At 37.9% G+C, this 23,030-nt stretch overlaps 1 protein-coding gene and 1 long non-coding RNA gene across 4 annotated transcripts in view; both read left to right on the forward strand.

Annotated features, from left to right (window-relative positions):
* The first annotated feature begins 278 nt into the window (after nt 1–278).
* Nucleotides 279–7,722, forward strand: LOC135719390 (uncharacterized). Its single transcript, XR_010521077.1, has 3 exons — nt 279–356; nt 7,005–7,310; nt 7,433–7,722. It is a non-coding gene; the product is annotated as an uncharacterized lncRNA (long non-coding RNA).
* Nucleotides 7,723–8,261: 539 nt separating this feature from the next.
* The window catches only part of LOC135718727 (uncharacterized), a 211,585-nt gene continuing 196,816 nt past the window's right edge, over nt 8,262–23,030 (forward strand). Inside the window, exons 1-14 of one of the 3 annotated variants that reach the window (XM_065240939.1) lie at nt 8,262–8,543; nt 8,627–8,677; nt 14,822–14,869; nt 14,981–15,031; nt 15,117–15,143; nt 15,773–15,820; nt 17,936–18,025; nt 18,151–18,169; nt 18,286–18,307; nt 18,427–18,493; nt 18,789–18,845; nt 21,270–21,338; nt 21,455–21,504; nt 21,715–21,992. In XM_065240939.1, the coding sequence (XP_065097011.1) occupies nt 8,297–8,543; nt 8,627–8,677; nt 14,822–14,869; nt 14,981–15,031; nt 15,117–15,143; nt 15,773–15,820; nt 17,936–18,025; nt 18,151–18,169; nt 18,286–18,307; nt 18,427–18,493; nt 18,789–18,845; nt 21,270–21,338; nt 21,455–21,504; nt 21,715–21,798 (930 nt within the window). In that variant the 5' untranslated portion in view covers nt 8,262–8,296 and the 3' untranslated portion in view covers nt 21,799–21,992. Of the gene's footprint in view, nt 8,544–8,626; nt 8,678–14,821; nt 14,870–14,980; nt 15,032–15,116; nt 15,144–15,772; nt 15,821–17,935; nt 18,026–18,150; nt 18,170–18,285; nt 18,308–18,426; nt 18,494–18,788; nt 18,846–21,269; nt 21,339–21,454; nt 21,505–21,714; nt 21,993–23,030 lie in introns of those variants that run through there. The other 2 variants (XM_065240940.1, XM_065240938.2) reach the window with 2 other exon arrangements.

Consider the following 23,030-nt stretch of genomic DNA (forward strand, 5'->3'; position numbering starts at 1 on the left):
ATCAGATCAGAGACAAGTGGTGCATACAAAACTTATCAACATACTCTGAGTATTACAGCAATGATTTTTATTTGTTGTTGGAATAAAAATACACCTAAATGTTTTTTATACTGAAGACTGAAGATATACTTTGTTTGTAATGCACAGTGTAATGCTCTGATTGTGAACTGATCTGTATTTTCATATAAATTAAGCTAACAGCACGATACATGATGTGGTTTCCTGTGGGCCGATCTTCTACTTCCTAATTCAGATACTTTATGAGTTTCGTTTTGTGTCTTTTCTCACACTTGCTGTAATAATGGAGTTGTTCATCATCACTCTTCTGCATCTTCTTATGGAGATTCAGTCATATAGTAAGTGATTTATTTATATTTATTAATGTCATTTACATTATTGAACAGATGCTTTTATACAGTACAAGGAACACAAAAATATTTATAAGAACTACAATATCGACTGCCAAGATCCTATAGTCAGGGAATACCATACCAAATAAAATACCACATACCTTAGTTTTAAGTGTATCAAAATAAACTACACTGAAAAAAAACCGATACATTCAATTTACTTTTCAAAATTCAAAAATACAGTAGTTTATTTAAAAAAAAATGATACATTCAATTTACTAATTTTTTTAAGGTAAGAGGTTGCAATAAATGTATTTACAGTAATCTACATTTAAACAATTTTATTTTAATTACTGTTTTAGTATAAATGTAGTTTAAAAAATTTGATTGCAACCACTTACCTTAAAAAATTTATTAAATTGAATGTATCATTTTTTTTGAAAAATAAACTACTGTATTTTTGAATTTTGAAAATACTAGAAAATACTTTTACAAGGGAGCATCAAATTTCTTTGCAAACCTTCCATCAGTTTGACTATTTGATATTGCTTTACCATTACATTAACTCATGCAAAAATCTGACATGGGCAACTGATAACGAAGGGCCTAGTTTGCATTAGCAACACTGACAAACAAGTTATTCATAAGAAGAAAACTGATGGCATCTGTATTCATAGCAACTATTTTCAAACTTAATAATAATTTGATTGTTATCATCAGGACCGTGCAGAGACCTTTGGAGGGGTAGGTGCTCAAAGTACAAAAAGGGCACATTCCTTGCTGACACGCACACACACAATGGAAACAAATAAAAAAGGCAAAACATTTATTTTCCTTGCAGATAGAGTAAGACAGAACAATTTATATAGACAGAGTTGTGTACGTGCAACAGTATGCAGTTTTGTGATAATGATATCATATTTTGCATTGTGACTATAAGATATTGTTAGGATTATGTGGATTTTTGTCATATTTAGAATATAATTCTACACTGTTAAAAAAATCTGTAGCAATTACAGTATTATTCCAGCTGGGTTGCCGGTAACTTACCGTAGATTCAAATGTATGTGATTTACTGTCAACATTTTGTTCAAAGTTAAATGAACATTAAACATTTACAAGTCTTTGTCTTTACAGAGTAAAACTAAAACGACAGCATCAAGCAAAACATCCTGGGAAACAAAATCTGAAGCAAAAAAAAGATAAAAAAAAAGAAAAAGGTTGATGATCATTTCTCGTTCCTAGAATGCTTTGCATGATGCTGTTATTGTATAGTTTTATTGTAAAGATATAGACTTGTTAATATTTAAAATTTATTTAACTTTGAACAAACTCTTTCCAGTAAATAAAATAAATTTAAATCTACAATAAGTCACCGGCAACCCAGCTGCAATAACATTGTAATTTCTACGGATTTTTTTTACAGTGTATCCTAATCCTGTTCTGAATTTATTCTTTTTTTAATTATTTAAATAATAATAAAAACAGCAATTATGAAGATAAATCAGAAAATTATAAAATCAGTATGAGCCTGTTTACCAGTGATGTGATGCCACTCTACATTTTTTAATAAAACTGCTATAATAGCAATTCAAATAATACATTTTTAGTCAAATATTATTTATTAATTTACTAATCATTAGATTGGGCAGGCCTTCACAAAAGGTTATTTTATTACAAAAAAAGCTTTGGGTGTTTTTAGGAATTTTCAGGAATTTATAGGAAGTGCTCATCCAATACTTTATCTCAGGGGTGGGCATCGAGGGCCACAGTCCTGCAGAGTTTAGCTTCAACTTTAATCAAACACACCTGAATGTCATCTGCAAACAGTCCTGAAGACTTCAATTAGATTTTTCAGCTGTGTTTGATTAGGGTTGGAGCTAAACTCTGCAGGGCTGTGGCCCTCAGGACCAGGAGTTGCCCACCCCTGCTTCATCTACATTTATCTACATTAAACTTTCTTAAAGTGGAAATTTGATAAAAGCAGCTCATCAACTCTAGGTCTGTCGAATTCAGAAACCTTGTTGAGGTGACGGAAGTCATTGCAGAAGCAGAGGGTGCCTTCAGGCTTTGGGACCATCATGACCACGCTGGACCATGGGCTGTGTAAAACTTCTATTACCCCTAACTTCAGCATTTGTTGAACCATATGTTTTACCACATGCTAGGCTTCATTTGCCATGTTCAGGAGGCCGCAGGGTTGCTGGCCGAAGAGGAGCTGGAATGGGGTAAACCAGTTGAGGCCTGGGAAACTTTGGGGATCAAAGAGGACCTAGGGTATCATGAGGTCCCAGTTGTGCTTGTCCTTCGCAGCCACACATCTTAGAATGTGTTTCAGGGTCTGGTAAAATCATTCCACCAAGCCGTCGGTCTGGGGATGGTAGAGGCTCGTTCTCAACTGCAAAGGCCAGCCATTAGCCAGTACATCTACACTAGAATGACGACTCAGCTGGAGGGACATGAAGCAGTACATCTCCGTTGGGATTGCGACTCGGCTGGGATTGCGACTCGGGATTGCGATTCCTGTTGATCTTGATGTCAGCTTCTAGAGCTTCAACTGGCAGATTGCTGTGAACAATGCAGCCTGCCAGCCAGGTTCGTACAGGAGGTGCGGATGCCTCTGTTAACATGAGCTCATCCCGCAGTGAGGGAGACGTTGGGCTGCCTATTTGTCGCTGGGTGCCCTCCGGCTTGTATCGCTCCTGCTGTAGAGCAGCATCTGCCAGCTCGATAGACTCAAGCAGCTCCAAGGTGGTACTTGGATTCTTAAACCTGAAGCAGATAGTCGATGACAATGTGTTGTGCCACCTGCCTGGCTGTTGGATCCCCCTCCAGCAGCATGAGTTCAGTGGCCTGGGCTGGCAGATGGGGCTTATATCAGAAGTACTGAGCAGTGCATATTGGAGACAAACTCAAGAGGGCCAGAATTTCCCTTTTCACCTTATCAAAACATTCGGCTGTGGTGGCGGGGAGAGAAAAGTATGTGCGCTCACAAACTTGCTTATCCTTGTCTTTATGGACCTGGCTTTGTGCACTGCTGCACAGTCATGTTGGAACAGGAAGGGGCCATCCCCAAACTGTTCCCACAAAGGTGGGAGCATGGAATTGTCCAAAATTTTTGAAAAGATGAAGCATTAAAGGTTCCTTTCACTGGAAGTGATTGGAACACCTGAATTCAACGATTTGGAGGGGTGTCCCGAAACGTTTGGCAATAGCTGTCAGAAAAACAAACAATTTTCCAATTTGCTAAAAAAACTAAGGCATAACCAATATAGTTTACTCAAGTGTTAAACACCAAAATATATCAATAATGATCTAAATATGCAAACTTTAAACGTAATGTGCATTGTTTTAAAATGCTGACAGGACAGCTTGCATAACTAAGACCTAGTCCTGGATTAATCTAAACCCTGTCCTGGACAACCGCCCCATCAACATTATTATGTTCTTAATCTTTTTACTTCACCTTCATGTCGCTTTTTGACTTTTCTTTCTCTGGATGGAAATTGTGAGATCAGACTCCTTGTTATGCTTTCAAATGCCTCTCTCAGCACAGTGATGTCGCACGGCAATCAGTCTGTGCAACGCTGCATGAAGTTAAGAGTAAGGGTGCCCCCTTTTGGTTAAGGGCCCTTTGCACCTTGCATACTTTGCGTAAAGGGAGGATCAGATCTGGTGTTCAGGATATTCTTACACCTGTTGTGTTCTACACTGTAAAAAAAATTCCGTAGAAATTTGCAGCTGGGTTGCCGGTAAATTACCGTAGATTTAAATTTATGTTATTTACTGGCAACATTTTGTTCAAAGTTAAATGAACATTAAACATTTACAAGTCTTTGTCTTTACAGAATAAAACTAGAAAAACAGCATCAAGCAAAACATTCTGGGAAACAAAATCTGAAGCAAAAAAAGGAAAAAGGTTGATGATGATTTCTGGTTCCCAGAATGCTTTGCATGCGGCTGTTATTGTATAGTTTTATTCTGTAAAGATAAAGACTTGTTAATATTTAAAATTTATTTAACTTTGAACAAACTCTTGCCAGTAAATAACCTAAATTTAAATCTACGGTAATTTACCGGCAACCCAGCTGCAATACCATTGTAATTTCTACGGATTTTTTTTACAGTGTATGGAAGAAAGTAATTTGTGTCAGAAATGACATGAGGGAGATTAAAGATGACAGAATCTTGAGTGAATGTGTTTTTGTAACGCTGATGTGAAACAATCTGTTTTGTGAAAAAGGACTGCAGAATAAAATGTAACTGACAATTAGCAGGTGCAGCTCAGACTCACAGTGGTCTCTCCAGCATGGTGCCCGCGGTCACCAGATTGCCCCCACAGAGTCTGTGCGGTGCCCTCCAAATGCACATTGTGTTAATAGTCTCAATTGTAATATTTATTTATTACAACCCCAAATCAGAAAAAGTTGGGACACTGTAGAAATTGTGAGAAAAAAAGGAATGGATTAATTTACTAATCTCATAAATTTATATTTTATTTACAATAGAATATAAATAACATATCAAATGTTGAAAGTGAGATATTTTGAAATGTCATGCCAAATATTGGCTCATTTTGGATTTCATGAGAGCTACACATTCCAAATAAGTTGGGACAGGTAGCAATAAGAGGCCAGAAAATGTAAATTTACATATAAGGAACAACTTAAGGACTAATTAGCAACTTATTAGGTCAATTGACAACATGATGGGAATAAAAAAGCCTGTCAGAGTGGCAGTGTCTATCAGAAGTCAAGATGGGCAGAGAATCACCAATTCCTCCAAAGCTGCAGCGAAAAATAGTTTTCTGAGTCTCTCAGAGAAAAATTGCTAAGAGATTGAAGTTATCATCATCTACAGTGCATAATATCATCCAAAGATTCAGAGAATCTGGAACAATCTCTGTGCGTAAGGGTCAAGGCTTGAAAACCATATCTGATGCCTGTGATCTTCGGGTCCTTAGACGGCACGGCATCACATACAGGAATGCTACTGTAATGGAAATCATAACATGGGCTCAGGAATACTTCCAGAAAACATTGTCGGTGAACACAATCCACCGTGCCATTTGCCGTTGCCAGCTAAAACTCTATAGGTCAAACAAGAAGCCATATCTAAACATGACCCAGAAGCACAGGCGTTTTCTCTGGGCCAAGGCTCTTTTAAAATGGACTTTGGCAAAGTGGAAAACTGTTCTGTGGTCAGACGAATCAAAATTTGAAGTTCTTTTTGGAAAACTGGGACGCCATTTCATCCGGACTAAAGAGGACAATGACAACCCAAGTTGTTATTAGCACTCATTTCAGAAACCTGCATCTCTGATGGTTTGGGGTTGCATGAATGCGTGTGACATGGGCAGCTTACACATCTGGAAAGGCACCATCAATGCTGAAAGGTTTATCCAAGTTTTAGAGCAACATATGCTCTCATTCAGATGTCGTCTCTTTCAGGGAAGACCTTGCATTTTCCAACATGACAATGCCAGACCACATACTGCATCAATTACAATGTCAAGACTGCATAGAAGAAGGATCCGGGTACTGAAATGGCCAGCCTGAAGTCCAGATCTGTCACCCACAGAAAATATTTGGCGCATCATAAAGAGAAAGATGTGACAAAGAAGCCCTAAGACAGTTGAGCAACTAGAAGCCTGTTTTAGACAAGAATGGGACAACATTCCCATTCCTAAACATTGGTCCTCCTTGAGCTGTTCCTTTATATTTACATTTACATCTTCCGGCCTCTTATTGCTACCTGTCCCAACTTTTTTTGGAATGTGGAGCTCTCATGAAATCCGAAATGAAATAATATTTAGCATGACATTTCAAAATGTCTCACTTTCTACATTTGATATGTTATATATATTCTATTGTGAATAAAATATAAGTTTATGAGATTTGTAAATTATTCCATTCCTTTTTTACTCACAATTTCTACAGTGTCCCAACTTTTTCTGATTTGGGGTTGTACATTTTTTAATATTAGCTTGTCTTCTGTTCTGTATGTTAACATTTTAAACATTACTAAAACATATTAACAAGTACAATAAAATCAACAAGTAAAACAAAAAGGTTTTGAGTAGACTATATCAAAAAGTAGCCCTCCAGATTGTTTTATCTATTGTGGTAACCCTTGCTCACAAAAAGGTTGGAGACCCCTGACACTGCATAAAGTGTAATAGGCTAGATGAATATGATTTATTATAGTGTCTGTGAAGTTATGAAATCATGTTGCTGCAGTCTGTGAAGTTACTGTGAGATTTTGTTGACACTTACTGTACAGTGTCTGGTTGAGTCAAACAGACTGTATGCTTGACACGTGGGGATATGCAAAATGTCACTGGGGCGGTACCCTTTCAAAAAGTACACATTTGTACCGAAAAGTCCATATCAGTACCTCAAATGTACATAATGGTACCAAGTGTACATTCCTGTGTACCTAAATATGGTACATATTAGGACCTTTTTATTGGGTGCTGTCCCAGTGACAGCTTTGAGAGAAGAAACTTACTTCAAAGATTAATAACACATTCTAAATTGTAAAATTACCTTAATATTTATTGGAATACAACTTGAGAGTGTTTATTCCTAGTTTCCACTATAAAATAAAATAAATAAATAATACATTTTGAATAAATTAATTCTGTCTATTTAGGTTTTCCTCAGGCAAAGTTGTCAGTGTCTTCTTCAGTTATCATGGACATAGACACAGTACAGCTGGACTGTACTAACATTGAGAATCAGAAGATGGACGAGTGTTACTTCATAATAGATGGAAGAGGAAGTAAACAGAGCAGATCATGTCAACTATCACTCACTGGATCTGACATCATTACTTGGTCGGGAGGTCAGAGGTCAGCGGTCATCATAGCCTGCTACTACACTGTGAATATATCACAAGATACCATAAAATCTCCATATTCAGATTCAGTTACAGTAACAATCACAAGAAAAGTTCAGAGTAAGTTATTGTTTACAAATCATAACTGAGAAATTTCCACTTGATTGAAACTTGTGACAACCAACCCCAGACTCCACTTTAAGGTAAATTAGAAAATTATTTTTATTTAATGATTTATTTAGGTTTTCCTCAGGCAAAGTTGTCAGTGTCTTCTTCAGTTATCATGGACAGAGACACAGTACAGCTGGACTGTAGTAACAGTGAAAATTACAAGATGAACGAGTGTTACTTCATAGTAGATGATAGCAGAAGTAAACAGAGCAGATCATGTCAACTATCACTCACTGGAACTGACATCAGTATTTGGTCAGGAGGTCAAAGGTCATCTGTCATCATAACCTGCTTCTACACTGTGTATATATCACAAGATACCATAACATCTCCACGTTCAGATCCAGTAACAGTAACAGTTCAGAGTAAGTTATTGCTTAGAAATTATAACTGAGAAAGTTTCACTTGATTGAAACTTGTGACAACCAACCCCAGTCTCCAATTTAAGGTAAACATATTTTTTCTCTAATGATTTATTTAGGTTTTCCTCAGGCAAAGTTGTCAGTGTCTTCTTCAGTTATCATGGACAGAGACACAGTACAGCTGGACTGTAGTAACAGTGAAAATTACAAGATGAACGAGTGTTACTTCATAGTAGATGATAGCAGAAGTAAACAGAGCAGATCATGTCAACTATCACTCACTGGATCTGACATCATTATTTGGTCAGATGGTCAGAGGTCATCTGTTATAACCTGCTACTACAATGCGTATAAATTAAAACTTCTCATGGCATCTCCCCGTTCAGATCCAGTAACAGTAACAGTTCAGCGTAAGTTATTGTTTAGAAATCACAACTGAGAAATTTTCACTAGAGTAAAACTTGTGACAAACAACCCTAATCTACACTTTAAGGTAAATAAGAAAATATTTTTTCTTTAATGATTTATTTAGGTTTTCCTCAGGCAAAGTTGTCAGTGTCTTCTTCAGTTATCATGGACAGAGACACAGTACAGCTGAACTGTAGTAACAGTGAGAATCAGAAGATGAACGAGTGTTACTTCATAATAGATGGAAGAGAAAATAAACAGAGCAGATCATGTCAACTATCACTCACTGGATCTAACATCATTAAATGGTCAGTAGGTCAGAGGTCATCTGTCATCATAACCTGCTACTACACTGTGTACATATCACAAGTTCTCATGTCATCTCCACGTTCAGATCCAGTAACAGTTCAAAGTAGGTTATTGTTTTATAAATTATTATTATCACCTGCTATATTAATACTATTGTATTTATGTAATACTACATTGTCTCTGCAGTTCCAACATCATCTACCACTGCGACTACTACAACAACAGTCATAACAACTAGTGAGTAATCTTAATGTTAAATCAAACTTGTCCTTTTTTAACTTTATCTCCTTTTAGAGGTCATCTTAAGCAAGACACACACTAAAGGATTATTGGCGGGAATTTACCTCAATTTTCTCCTCCAGAGAATCCAAGATAAAATCGGGTCCAGGGCCTCAATCGGTTCCGATGTTCATTATTATGTAATGTGTGATGTTTATAGACTAAATCCTACACCTCCAGATCGCTTGGCAAGCAAATCTGGGCCACCCTGATCATAGAGAGAGAAAAACGGCTTGTGCAGGTGTACAAACTAACAAAATTCCTGAAAATAGTGTCTGTGACTAAAAATGTATGAATGTTTTATCAAAAATGAGCCAGGGTGAAATAGACTGAGTTTAAATGAGTAAAGGAAGCTGCTACCACATTAGCTAGCAAATGTAAACATTATGAGCAGTATGAGAGAGTTCTTCAGATGGGAACTTAGCTGTGTATAAACTGAGTCTCTATGGTTTTCAGATGACTGGTGAGAATCCGGAAATAAAGACGAGAAGAAGAACGAAAGGCAGATGACGACCAGGGAATAACAGGTAAGTCCTTGAGGTAAGTACAGAGGTTTAGTAGATGTCCTCACTGACGAGACCAGACAAAGAGTTGCAGTAAGTGGGCAGAATATAAAGGGTGAGAGTGATAAGGTCCAGGTGGCGATGATAAAACTCAGGAGAGTGAGAATGAGTCGGAGGGGTAAATGAGGATGATGGTGAAGGTGATGCAGTCCTGACAGTTCCCCTCCTCCCATCTACCCCAAGGTTGAGGAGCGGGACGGTCCAGATGGTCGGAGTGGAACTGAGTGATAAGCAATGGGTCCAAGTTATCCTCACGGAGAACCCAGGAACGTTCCTCTGGACCGTAGTCTTCCCAGTCAACCAAATATTCCAGTCGTAGACCTTGTCTTCGGGAATCCAAGATGGTACGGACCCAGTAAATGGATTCCTCCTCTACAGGAACGGGAGGAAGAAGTAAGTCTTCTGTGTTGGAGTCTGTGGGAGGAAGAGAAACAGTTTCAGTGTTAGGCTTAAGGAGTGATATGTGAAAGGATAGAGAAATCCTGTACTGAGGTGGTAAGTTGAGCCGGTATGTGACTTCGTTCAGTTTCCTCTGGATGGTGAAGGGGCCTAAGTACCGGGGATCAGCTTACAACAGGGCTGACTTATGCGGATGTCCCTGGTGGATAGCCACACCTTTTGGGGTTGGTATTGTGGAGTGTCTGAACGACTGCGATTGGCTTGGTCCTGGTGCCTCCGCACAGCCTGTTGGAGTTGTACGTAGGCCGAGTCCAAAACCCCCTCGCTCTGATGGAGCCAATGGTCGACAGCTGGAACCACTGAGGGTTCACCTGAACAGGGGAACAAAGGAGGATGGTATCCCAGGATACACTGAAAGGGAGTGAGGCCGGAGGTAGATAGCCCTGGGGAGATAACGGCTCCAGCTGTCCTGTACTGGAGGCAGTAGGTGCGTAGGTATCGTCCAATCTCCTGGATCTTACGCTCAGCCTGGCCGTTGGTTTGAGGGTGGTATCCTGAGGACAGACTCACAATTACTCCAAGGAGTTTGAAAAAGGCGCGCCACACCTTAGATATGAATTGTGGTCCGCAATCAGAAACTATATCCTCAGAAACACCAAAATTTCAAAAAACATGATGGAAAAGGGCCTCAGTGGCCTCGAAGTGGATTTGCAGCCCTTGGAGAATTGGTCCACAATGACTAAAATACAGGTATGATTTTGGGATTTGGGAAGATCTGTCATGATGTCAATACCCAGGTAAGACCAGCCCCGCTGAGATATGGGAAGTGGGACCAATTTCCCCATATGGAGTCTTCTGGGGGTGTTAGTGATGGCACAGACTGAGCAACCCTTGACATCCTGAGGGAGGGAAGGCCACCAGTACCGAAGACTAAGAAGCAAGAGGGTACACCTGCTACCTGGATGTCCAGAGCCCGGAGCACAGTGCGCTGAAAACAGAAGTTCAGTTCGTAGATGTTGCGATACAAAGATAAAGCACTCTGGGGTCTCCGGCGGAGCGGGATGGAGTAGGTTTTCCTTGTTGATCTTTTCATTAATATCCCAGACAATTAGACTCACAAATATGGCTGGAGGGATGATGAATTCAGGTAAAGTGTCTTCAGTGGAGGTGCTATGGATGCGAGAGAGGGTATCAGCTTGATATTCTTATATCTAATATCTTATATTAGGTGGGTACCAATGAAATCGAAGCGAGTGAAGAAGAGAGCCCAACGAGCCTGTCAGGGGTTTAATCTTTGGGCTTCACAAAGAAATTCCAGCTTGTGATTGTCTGTAATAACTTCAAACTGATGATTAGCTCCCTCCAGCCAATGCCTCCATTCTTCGAGGGTGAGTTTGATAGCGAGCAGATCTCATGAATCTCTCATGGCATGAATCTTCTGTAGAAGTTGGCAAAACATAGAAAACGTTGTAGGTCCTTCACGGTAGAAGGTAAGGGCCAGTCTTGAATTGTCTCTACCTTTCATTGGTCCATCTGTACTCCATGTTGATTGATGATATAACCCGGGAACTGAACGCTAGTGGAGTGGAACTCGCATTTCTCCACTTTTAGATATAGTTGATGTTCTCTAAGTTTTTTTAATACTAGTTTTATGTGACGTTGATGTTCTTCCAGGAAGGAAGAGTAGATGAGGATGTCGTCTATGTAGATTACAACAAATTGGTTTAGATATTCACGGAAGAATTCGTTCATATAACCTTGGAAGACGGCAGGCGAGTCGGAGAGTCCGAAGGGCATGACCTGGTATTCATAGTGGCCTGAAGGGGTAACAAAGGCAGTCTTCAACTCATCTATACGTCTGATACAAATCAAATTGAAGGCACTTCGAAGGTCCAACTTGGAGAAGATGCGAGATCCTCATAACTTTTCCAAAGCAGCAGGAACCAGAGGAAGGGGATAGCTGAACTTTACCATTTGAGACTTGAGATGGCGATAGTGGATGCACGGTCTTAGACCTCCGTCCTTTCTCCTAACAAAGAACAACCTGGAAGCGGCAGGGAAAGGTCGGATTAATTGTTATTGTAAGGCCTCCTCGACATACTCCTCCATGGCCTTTTGCTCCAGGAGGGAAAAAGGATAGATGCAACCTTTGGGTAGTGTGGCTCCAGGCGAAGGGAGCAGGTTTTAAAGATTTCAGGATGGGAATGAGACAGGATTGGAAGCAATCGTTTCCCCAACTGAGGACCTCACCGGTACACCAGTAAAAGGTGGGTTGGTGTTGAATAATCCATGGGCGTTCCAGGATGACGTCAGCGGTGGATTCCTCCAGCACCAAAAAGATTTCCTCTTTATCTAGGCATCCAATCTGGGTGAATTCGAGTTCCAGAGAGATTGAGCCCATTGAAGTGCTAATCCAGATAACAGGGAGATTATAAATGCCACTCGAGATGAATCATTAGAAAATTGGTGTGCTTGCATTTGTAGGTACAGATATACCTGTAGTAGAAAGCCACTGCAATCCTCTGCCTCACCGATATACGTTGCTGGTTGGGTCATAGTACTGGCAGACAGAGGCGATTCTAGGGTCTATGGGGGCCCCAAGCAGAAAATTCCCTGTGTGCAAGAAGGGTGCAAAACTTCTATACAATGACCTTTGCTTAACCCACTATTCTACAGTGCAACAGTTATTGCGAAAGATACATATATACAAGTGTAATCTTCATCATACCTAACATTATTAACATGTTTAGATGCATAAATGGCATAACATGTTTGGAAATAATGACAGCAGAGAAATATTTTCTACATTATACAATGATAGCAATGATTAATAACTTATTTTCACAATAATGTTTTCAGAAACCAGTCATTTAATGACTGCTATAGTATATAATCTCAGTAAAGTTACTGCTAACTGTTATGTAAGTTAGTGTCCTAGAGTTAAATATTAGTAAACTAAATATTAATTTAATATCTGAAAATACATAACAGTATAACACATACATCTGTTGATTTTCTCAGCAACAATGCAATTCTATAGACTTGACAAGAGGTTTTCCAGAGATTTGTTTGATAATGTTTGAGACCTGACAGGGTGAGGATGTAGTTTGTCTTACCTCCCTTAAACGTTTCATCTCTCCTTTCTTCTTCCCTTTCCCTGCTTTGCACAAAACATTTCTGATGTCCATCTACAGAAGCCAGTAATGATCGAGTCAAAATAGGATTTGCATTGTTATTTAGAAACTTCCTTTAGTCTCGTCATGTTTTCATAAGCTAACTCACTCGCGTGGCGTCTTTTGAATGCGGTTGTGCGCGAATGAACGCAAAGACGTGCGCGGACATGAATATGTGCGTTTACGCGTCATTGCGACTGATTTGTAACTACATTGCATATAGATCCGTTTTTGCCGCGATTGTCTTTGTAAAGGATTGCACTAGTTAACTGCTGAAATTTAAACTTGAGATTTACACCGGGGCAAACAAGATTTACACTTGGACACGTGCCTGACTGGAGCTGGACCGGACACATTAAACCACATGTGGGTACGAGGCTGCTCACTTTAGCGCCTTTTTGCGGTTAAATTGTTTTAAATCATTTGAGTGTTAGCATTTGCAAGCCTTTCAAACACGTGCAAATGATAAACTTTTCCTATTTAAATTTGCGTATTAATCTGGCAATCGCAAGCCAAACCGTGGGTCGTGATCCGTACGGATCAACTGCGACAGCACGACTGAATGATACAACGTCACCCATTCCCTACGTTTATTTTCGAAACTGGCAAGTTATCAAAAAAAAAAAAAAAAAAAAAAAAAAGAAACTGGCAAGTTATCCACCTGGGTTGGATTTTGACTGGGCTAAGTCAATGTCAATCAACATTTCATCCAATCGGAATTTTGATATGCAGTCATGTTGAGTATCTATGTTCATCTACCGGGTGTAGCTGGCCATCCGAGAAACAAACTCGGGGGCCCTCTAGTGGCTCGGGGCTCCAAGCAGTTGCCTGCCTTGCCTGTTGACACGGTGCGCCTCTGCTGGCAGAGGCAGCTGACGAAGTAGCAGGGTCTTGATTTAGTAGGCATTGGTTTTCTGCATGTAAGATATATTCGGGTACCAAAGGTGGTTTAATCGGAGGTGAGGGTAAAAGTAACTGACGAACTGCCTGAACCAATTCCGCAAAAGGATCGCGAGCCGGGTTTCCTTGAAGGAATCCTGCATCATGGTCTGGTCTTGTGTCATTCACACACACAGAAAGGCAGGTAGTCGGATGGGAAGTTTTATATTGTTTATTAATACACCAATGTAATCAAACGGATAATGGTAAGCAGTATGAGACAGTTCTTCAGATGGGAACTTAGCTGTGTATAAACTAAGTCTCTATGGTTTTCAGATGAAGAAGAGGAGAGAAACGAAGGGAAGATGAGGACGAGGGAATGACAGGTAAGTCCTTGAGGTAAGTACTGTACCGAATTTTAGTCGATGTCATCACTGACAAGACAAAAAACAAAGAGTGGCCGTAAGTGAGCAGAATATAAACGGTAAGGGTGATGAGGTCCAGGTGGCGATGATTAAAACTCAGGAGAGTGAGAACGAGTGGGTGGAGTGCATGAGGATGATGGTGAAGGTGATGCAGTCCTGACAGTCTGTGAGTTGCCCGCCAAAGCACATTCTATTAAAAGCCTCAATTTTAATATTTTTTAAATACATATTTTATATTAGCTTAGCTTCTTTTATGTATGTTAACATTTTAAACAATGATAAAAGATATCAACAAGTATGATAAGATAAAATATAATCATTATAAGTGACTAATAAGTTTTCAGTAGACTATATCAAAAAAGTAACTGTCCAGATTTTTTTATCTATTGTGGTAGCCCTTGCTCAAAATAGGTTGTAGACCCCATATGTTTTAATCCACTTCCCTGTGAGGTGACATAAAATGCTCCCCCTGGCACGATAATCTTAATAATATCCTGAAGTGTGTGATGGGCCATTGTGAGCATGTTTAAGATTTGAGAGAATATCTGTCAAGAGTCTCTGTATGTGTGTGCAGCAACCAGCTTTCATAATCGCCCAAGATTTTAAAAATCTTGTAGTGTGAGCCCGGCTTTACCAAACTGAACCTTTCATAATACATTTCAGTAAATTTTCCAGCTGAAGCTGTAACATCCAGAACTAAAACAACAGCTGGTGAGTTACAACAGTTATTCAAAATTAAATGAAGTGAAAAGTTCCTTTTTTAACTTGCCTATAGTTTACTAATATTGTACTCAATGTAATACGGCTCCATTCTCTCTGCAGTTTCAACATCAACCACCACTGTGGGTACTACAACAACAGTTATGACAACTTGTGAGTAATCATATTGATAAATCAAACCTGAAGACATCAGAATTTTTTTTTCTTTCAACTGAACATTTGTTATACATCTCTGCAGTGTCCACTACTGGAACCAAAACATCTGGTAAGCTACAGCACAACTCCATATTCAGTTACTATGAATTAAAATGTAGAAATAGCTACTTTCTTTAAAAAAAAGTGTAACTATCTTGAAAGTGTTCATTTAACTCTTAAAACTGTGGAGCTATATAAACTCTGAAAAAGTGTTAAAATCAACTCTCTAAGATTTAACTCTTTCCCTGCCATTGACACTAGATCTCATTGCAAGCAAATCAGGGCCACCCCATTCATAGAAAAGAAAAACAGCTTGTCAGCAGCAATATAATTCAGTAACCTCACATGCTTCAACTAAGAATTTTCATTTCATATCCACGTTATTTTTGACGTAAATGTGGGCGCTGCCATCTTTGAGCTTCTTTGTTTAAGACTTCTGGTGAGCCACTATTGGTAGTCGTATTGCAAGTGACACGAGTGTGCCGTTTTGACTGGCTTTTTAATGTTTATTAAAAAAATCCAGGAATAATTTGTGCAGTTAGTGGTTGCCATAATTGCTGATACAAATGCAGTTAATCTCTACAAAACATTTTTTTTAACTTTAATCCATGCACAAGAGCTAAATTACTAATGATCATTCTATCTTAATTTATACACTACTTTTATAATTAATATGCGTTAATATCTTCTATCTTTCAGCTGTTCCTCTGACCCCTGTTATTTCAGGGACAACTCCGGAAGCTAAAGGTTTTAAATTCTCTTATGGCATAAGTTTTTTATTTGTACTTGACAAACTGACTGATTTGACAACTTTTGCATCAGTTAAATGTTATCTTTTAAAGTCTCTATTAAATTCCTTTACTTATTCTATGCAACAACAAAACTAAGGGCCAGATTTACTAACTTGCAAACTACTGTCGTGATTTACTAAAGACAAGCAATGAAAAATTATTTCACAAATGTTTTCGTGACTAACCTAGGAGTTTCACTTTCTGATGCAAAATTTTTGGAATTTACTACAACCCCAAATCAGAAAAAGTTGGGACAGTGTAGAAATTGTGAGTAAAAAATGAATGGAATAATTTACTAATCTCATAAACTTATATTTTATTCACAATTGAATATAAATAACATATCAAATGTTGAAAGTTAGACATTTTGAAATGTCATGCCAAATATTGGCTCATTTTGGATTTCATGAGAGCTACACATTCCAAAAAAAGTTGGGACAGGTAGCAATAAGAGGCCAGAAAATTTAAATGTACATATAAGGAACAGTTGAAGGACCAATTAGCAACTTATTAGGTCAAGTGGCAACATGATTGGGTATAAAAAAGCCTCTCAGAGTGGCAGTGTCTGTCAGAAGTCAAGATGGGCAGAGAATCACCAATTCCCCCAATGCTGCGGCGAAAAATAGTTTTCTGAGTTTCTCAGAGAAAAATTGCAAAGAGTTTGAAGTTATCATCATCTACAGTGCATAATATCATCCAAAGATTCAGAGAATCTGGAACAATCTCTGTGCGTAAGGGTCAAGGCCGGAAAACCATACTTGATGCCCGTGATCTTGGGGCCCTTAGACAGCACTGCATCACATACGGGAATGCTACTGTAATGGAAATCACAACATGGCTCTAAAATACTTCCTGAAAACATTGTCGGTGAACACAATCCACTGTGTCATTCGCCGTTGCCAGCTAAAACTCTATAGGTCAAATAAGAAGCCATATCTAAACATAATCCAGAAGCGCAGGCGTTTTCTCTGGGCCAAGGCTCATTTAAAATGGACTTTGGCAAAGTGGAAAACTGTTCTGTGGTCAGACGAATCAAAATTTGAAGTTCTTTTTGGAAAACTGGGATGCCATTTCATCCGAACTAAAGAGGACAATGACAACCCAAGTTGTTATTAGAGCTCTTTTTAGAAACCTGCATCTCTGATGGTTTGGGGTTGCATGAGTGCGTGTGGCCTGGGCAGCTTACACATCTGGAAAGGCACCATCAATGCTGAAAGGTTTATCCAAGTTTTAGAGCAACATATGCTCACATTCAGATTTCGTCTCTCAGGGAAGACCTTGCATTTTCCAACATGACAATGCCAGAACACATACCGCCTCAATTACAACATCAAGACTGCATTGAAGAAGGATCTGAGTACTGAAATGGCCAGCCAGCAGTCCAGATCTGTCACCCACAGAAAACATTTGGTGCATCATAAAGAGGAAGATGTGACAAAGAAGACCTTAGACAGTTGAACAACTAGAAGCCTGTTTTAGACAATAATGGGACAACATTCCTATTCCTAAACATTGGTCCTCCTCCAGCTGTTCCTTATATGTACATTTAACTTTTCCGGCATCTTATTGCTACCTGTCCCAACTTTTTTTGGAATGTGTAGCTCTCATGAAATCCAAAATGGGCCAATATTTGGCATGACATTTCAAGATATCTCACTTTCTACATTTGATATGTTATCTATATTCTATTGTGAATAAAATATAAGTTTATGAGATTTGTAAATTATTCCATTCCTTTTTTACTCACAATTTCTACAGTGTCCCAACTTTTTCTGATTTGGGGTTGTAGTATTTGCACCATTATTTAAAGTCCAAAAAATCATATGTTAAGCTAAGCTATATGTTAAGCTAAGCTAATTTTCACCTGCAGAAATTTCCACTCCCATCTGCGCTTCTTTTGAAATTGCATTCAGACACTAAGTTTAGCAAATCTGGCCCCAAAAAGTTTTTAAATATCTTCTTTTTGGGAACATCTGTTACTATTTTTTATATTCATAACTCATGGATTAAACTAAAAAATATGGCTATACTATACCCAAGGATATATCATAATAAATAATTCCATTTTTAGACACAAAAATGTGGGTAATAATACAGTGGTCAGCGTTGGCGTGCTCTGTGATTGTACTCACAGGACTAATATGTCTGTGCGGATTTGCATGTAAGTAAAGTTTATACATTTAATTAGTTTTAATTAGTATATAAACTTAGCTTCATTCTGTTTAATACAAATTTTACACTTTTGAGCTGAACTGAAAAACTAAAGCATTAATTTTGGTTTTCTAGGCAAAAAAAGATCTAAACGGTAAGTCTTTTCTTTATGTACAAATGTAATAGCTCATTTTATAATAATATACCATAAAAAGCATATTAGATTTAATAAAAGAATAATGCACTAAGATTGCTTTGTATTATTGCAAGTCAAAGAACTGCAGGAGATTCGGTGAGCATCATCTGTGTGTTTATGATTTTTAAATCACAAATGTATTTATCATAATAACACTTTTCATATCTCATAAGGAGGAAAGTGATATGATCTTAATTATTTACTATTTTATGTAGCGTGCTTCTGGACCTGCAAATATATACTCTCTCATCACTTCTGTACCAGACACATCTCAAACAACAGGTAAGAAAACATCACTTACATTATCACATTCAAATCATTACACATAACCTTAAACATATTCTCATGTGAGCTAAATCATTTACAGTATCTTCATTCATTTAGCAGACAAATTACAACTTACAGAGAGCAATCTAACAGTTTGCACACATAACCTACAAGATTTACTTTAAAACACAGAAAAAACATAAACTTAAACATAAAAGAATGGGGGAAAAGCACCATTTTACCTTTTACCTCTTGTTTGAAATGTTTACATTGTATTGACATTATTTTACTCCTTTTGATTCTTTCAAAGACAGCAAACCAGCTCTCTCAGACGCTTACTCGCTGATTACAACCTTCCAGCCCTCAGGTAACAAAAATATAATGCAAAATACAAAAAAACTAATGCAAAATCTAGTTTTACTTAGTTTATAAACTGAGTTTCACTTTCAGTACATCATAACAAATAACATAAAGCTTAGTAACAGAAACTGTGATGTGAGCTGAATCAAACATAACGTCATGACTTCATGGTGTTTTTCAAAACTTTAACAAATCCCTTGTAACTTAAAACTTATAATTGATAACTTATGAGTTACCACAGAAATTTTCTTCAGCTTAATAGAGACCAGGGCTGGGTTTCCCAATAACGATTAAACTTAGCACTTAAGAGCGCTTTCTACGAGCTACTTAACGAACATTCGTTGTTCATTTACGTGCGTTTCCCAAGGATGCACGTGAAACGATCGCTCGCAGCTTAGTTTTAAGTGCTACTTACGAGTCGCTATCCGTTTGTCAAGTGCTGAAATGTCACCAATAGAATGACTCGAATTTGTAGCAGAAGTTTGTTTAGGCTAATGATCTTTAGCCTTTGTGCACTAATATTTTTATAATAATTTTTATTATTGTTCAATGACCTTTTAAATGTTTTAAAATTGTTCATAATGAAATATTCTTTTGCGTATTTAGTTAGGACTCGTCCCACTGCAAAATGCCTCCTGCATTTTATCTTATAGTTTAGAATTATTATTATTATTTGTAATATGTTATATTTATTATTAGGGATTATTGCATTGTACCGTAAATATTTATTTGGTTTCTTTAATCAGATGCCATACCCTTCAAAAAAATTTTTTTACTGTAGCCTAGAGGAATTATAGCAGCAATTGGTAGGAACCATTTATCAATTTGCTAGTACCAACTTTTACCAAAATTGTACCAAATATGTTTTCCTTCTTTATTAATATATGTTTAGTCAATTAAATTTGATTTCTTGTTTTAATTTTAAATATATTGGGCTCTATTTTAACGATCTGAAACGCAAGTGCGAAGCGCAACGCGCAAGTGAGTTTGTGGGCGGATCTTGGGCGCTGTTGCTATTTTCCCGGCGTGAGAAATAACTTTTGCGCCGGGCGCAAATCAATAAGGGGTTGGTCTGAAGTAGGTTCATTATTCATAGGTGTGGTTTGGGCGTAACGTCAAATAAACCAATCAGAACGCTAGCCAACATTCCCTTTAAACGCAAGGGCGCAAGTTCCATGGCGGGTTGCTATTATTATGACGGATTTACCAGGCGCACGCCAGGAGCGGTTCACAGCCGAGGAGACCGACGTCCTTGTACGGGGGAATCCCACGCTTGCCAGCATAAATCGGGCACGCCGTGTAACGGGAGGTGGATCTGCCTCAGGACTTGACGCCAGCAGAGGACATCGCTGTGTCCACCCTCACCGCTGAAAGGGTTTGGGGGCTTTGAAATCGGACCCAAGAAACGCAAGCAAGGTCCAACCCCAAAGTACTCTTACAAATCAAGTTCATATACATTAAGGTTTCTTATGAAAACATTTTAACTATTATTTACATAAAATAAACGTAATACAGCCACACAACAAAGTTATGAAAATATTTTAATCGTTATTTGCATGAGAATAAATAAAAACTATCACCACAATGCTCACCACTATGATTCCCCTTATCTCGTGTATTAATATTTTTAAGTGTAACAATTTATGATTTGCAAAAATAACTGTTGCATCTGTGTAGATTAGATAAGCAAAGTGTATGCGCGTTTTGCACGCTATACATTATGGTCAAGCATGCGCCCTTAAAATAGCATAATGAACCACGCGCAACGCGCCACTGACTTTAGACTAGTTTTTTTTGGTTAGTAGCGCAATTGTTTTTTGAAACTGCAAAATAGCATAAGAGATGGTTTGCGCCGCAACACGCCTCCTTTTTGCGCTGAACCGCCCAGGGAGCGCAAGTTCATTCCCTAGTTTGCTGACGTGCATCTGTGGAGGGAAAAACCCCGCTGTGCGCCGGCGCAAAATACGAATGATACATGCGTCACTGACAAAGTCAATTGCGCTGGGTGCAAGATAGGGCCCATTATATTAAAGTAATTTAAACAAATAAACAAAGAAAACCCCAATAAATAAATATAGCCTACATTTAAAACATTACATTATCGTTATTGCAGGAGTGCAATTTGCTGGTTGTCCTGCAGGTGACCTTGTAACACTGCTGTCTTACTATGCACTTATGAATGAACGATTACTCCAGAGCACTTGTAGATCTATGATTGTCAAGTGCTACTTAAGCTACGAAGCTGTTGGGAAACGGCCCGTAATTCTAAGATGATTCGTACGATCGTTTTAACGATCAACTTAGCCTTACGATGCTTTTGGGAAACCCGGCCCTGGCTGGTACCCACAAATGACAAATTCATACATTTGGAAAAAGCACCACGCTTTGTTTGTAATGTTAATATTATGGTCATGTTATTTTTCCTATAAAGGCCTCAAGAAGCCCCAACAAAGTAAACCAGAGACTTACTCGCTCATTACTTCAACCTCCCAGCGTTCAGGTAACAGAATACATTCACAGAACACAGTTAGATTTCTTTTTAAACTATTTGGTGAGTGATTTCAAGTGAAATCTTTAAAGCAATATACTGTAACAGTTTTTGCATTTGCATTCCAGATGTTTTGGTTAATACACAACACAAGAAGGGACCTATTGAAGATGATGAAGTATGTATGAACATGCCACAAATACACAGCAATATTTAACTTATAGAAGTGTGTAAGCTAACCTTAAAGTGCAAAGAGAGAGATGTGTGCCCACTGCCGTACTTATAGTAAAACTGTGCTGTCTAATGACATACGGGTCAATGTTCAGGAAAACAGAAGTGGTGCAGAAATAACACATTGTTTTTATCTTTTTTTTCTTCCATCATGAAGAATGTTTATCACGTCTACTGCACCATCCCAGACCAACCAGTAAGAGCTGTTGCTAAAGATCAGAACTACAGTTTGGCTATCTGACTTTCACTCAAGACTTTGTTCATTATCTTCTTTGTTTATTATTCATTTACGTGACATGCAGTTGTAAAATGTTTAAATAATAAATAAACTGTAATTTAAGAATATTACTGTATAATACAGATCAACTTAATAAAGTAACTAATAAAAGCCATATATTTACAGACATTAACCTGAAAGGTAGTTGTTTTAATGTATTTTCACATACTTATTACGTTTTTATACATGTATTTTGTAGTTATTTTACAAAGGGTAACTGTATTTTAAAAGAATATTACTTTATAAATACAGATCAACTTAATAAAGTAACTAACAAAAGCCATATATTTACAGAGATTAACCTGAAAGGTAGTTATTTTAATGTATTTTCACATAATTATTACGTTTTTGTACATGTTGTTTTAGTTATTTTACAAAGATAAACTGTATTTTAAAATAATTTTACTGTATAAGACAGAGCAACTTAATAAAGTAAATAATAAAAGCTGTATATTTACAGAGATTAACCTGAAAGGTAGTTGTTTTAATGTATTTTCACATAATTTATCTGTTTTTCTACAGTATAATAACAATTATTAACTGTAATATACTGTAATTAAATGAATTATGACTGTAAAGATTCTCTGTATTTTTACGGTTTTTGCATGTAATTTTGAAAAAAAATTGTAATTTGACAGAATCCCTCTGGCAACATTGCTGCCAGAGATTTACTTTTTTTATGTTTTTTTACAGTGTGGTTAAATTCGATTGTTTAAGTATTAAAAACTAAATAGAAAACCACAATATATTTCCTTAATGCTCTAAAAAAAATCAACAAATAATATTTTTCAGCTTATTGCTTGTTCTTTAGTAGAAATGCTACCAGGCTACTAAAGCATTGCTTGACGTTGTGACGAGCACCCACCCGCGGAAAAAGAAATATATGTATGCATCAATATCCAAGCTAGTATGCATCAATGCGTGCACGCGCACACATTCTATACAACCCACCACCTCTGTGAATTGGTGCATTACCATCGCTGTGGTAAAATACTGCCACCGTCACAGCCCTAATATAGACTACACAGTAAAAATTCAAGTAAGTAATGCTTTTTTAACTCCCCATCCCACACCAGCTTTTATCCCCCAGTTTAGGTTAGCGCCCTCTACCGTTCACAGATGTATTTGACATCCTGGTGTCCATGACAGCATGTCTTTCCACTGCCTCAAAATGTAAACAGCAACTCATCACTACT

The sequence above is a fragment of the Paramisgurnus dabryanus genome, chromosome 14, assembly GCF_030506205.2.
Source record: "Paramisgurnus dabryanus chromosome 14, PD_genome_1.1, whole genome shotgun sequence".
Classification (NCBI taxonomy): Eukaryota; Metazoa; Chordata; class Actinopteri; order Cypriniformes; family Cobitidae; genus Paramisgurnus; species Paramisgurnus dabryanus.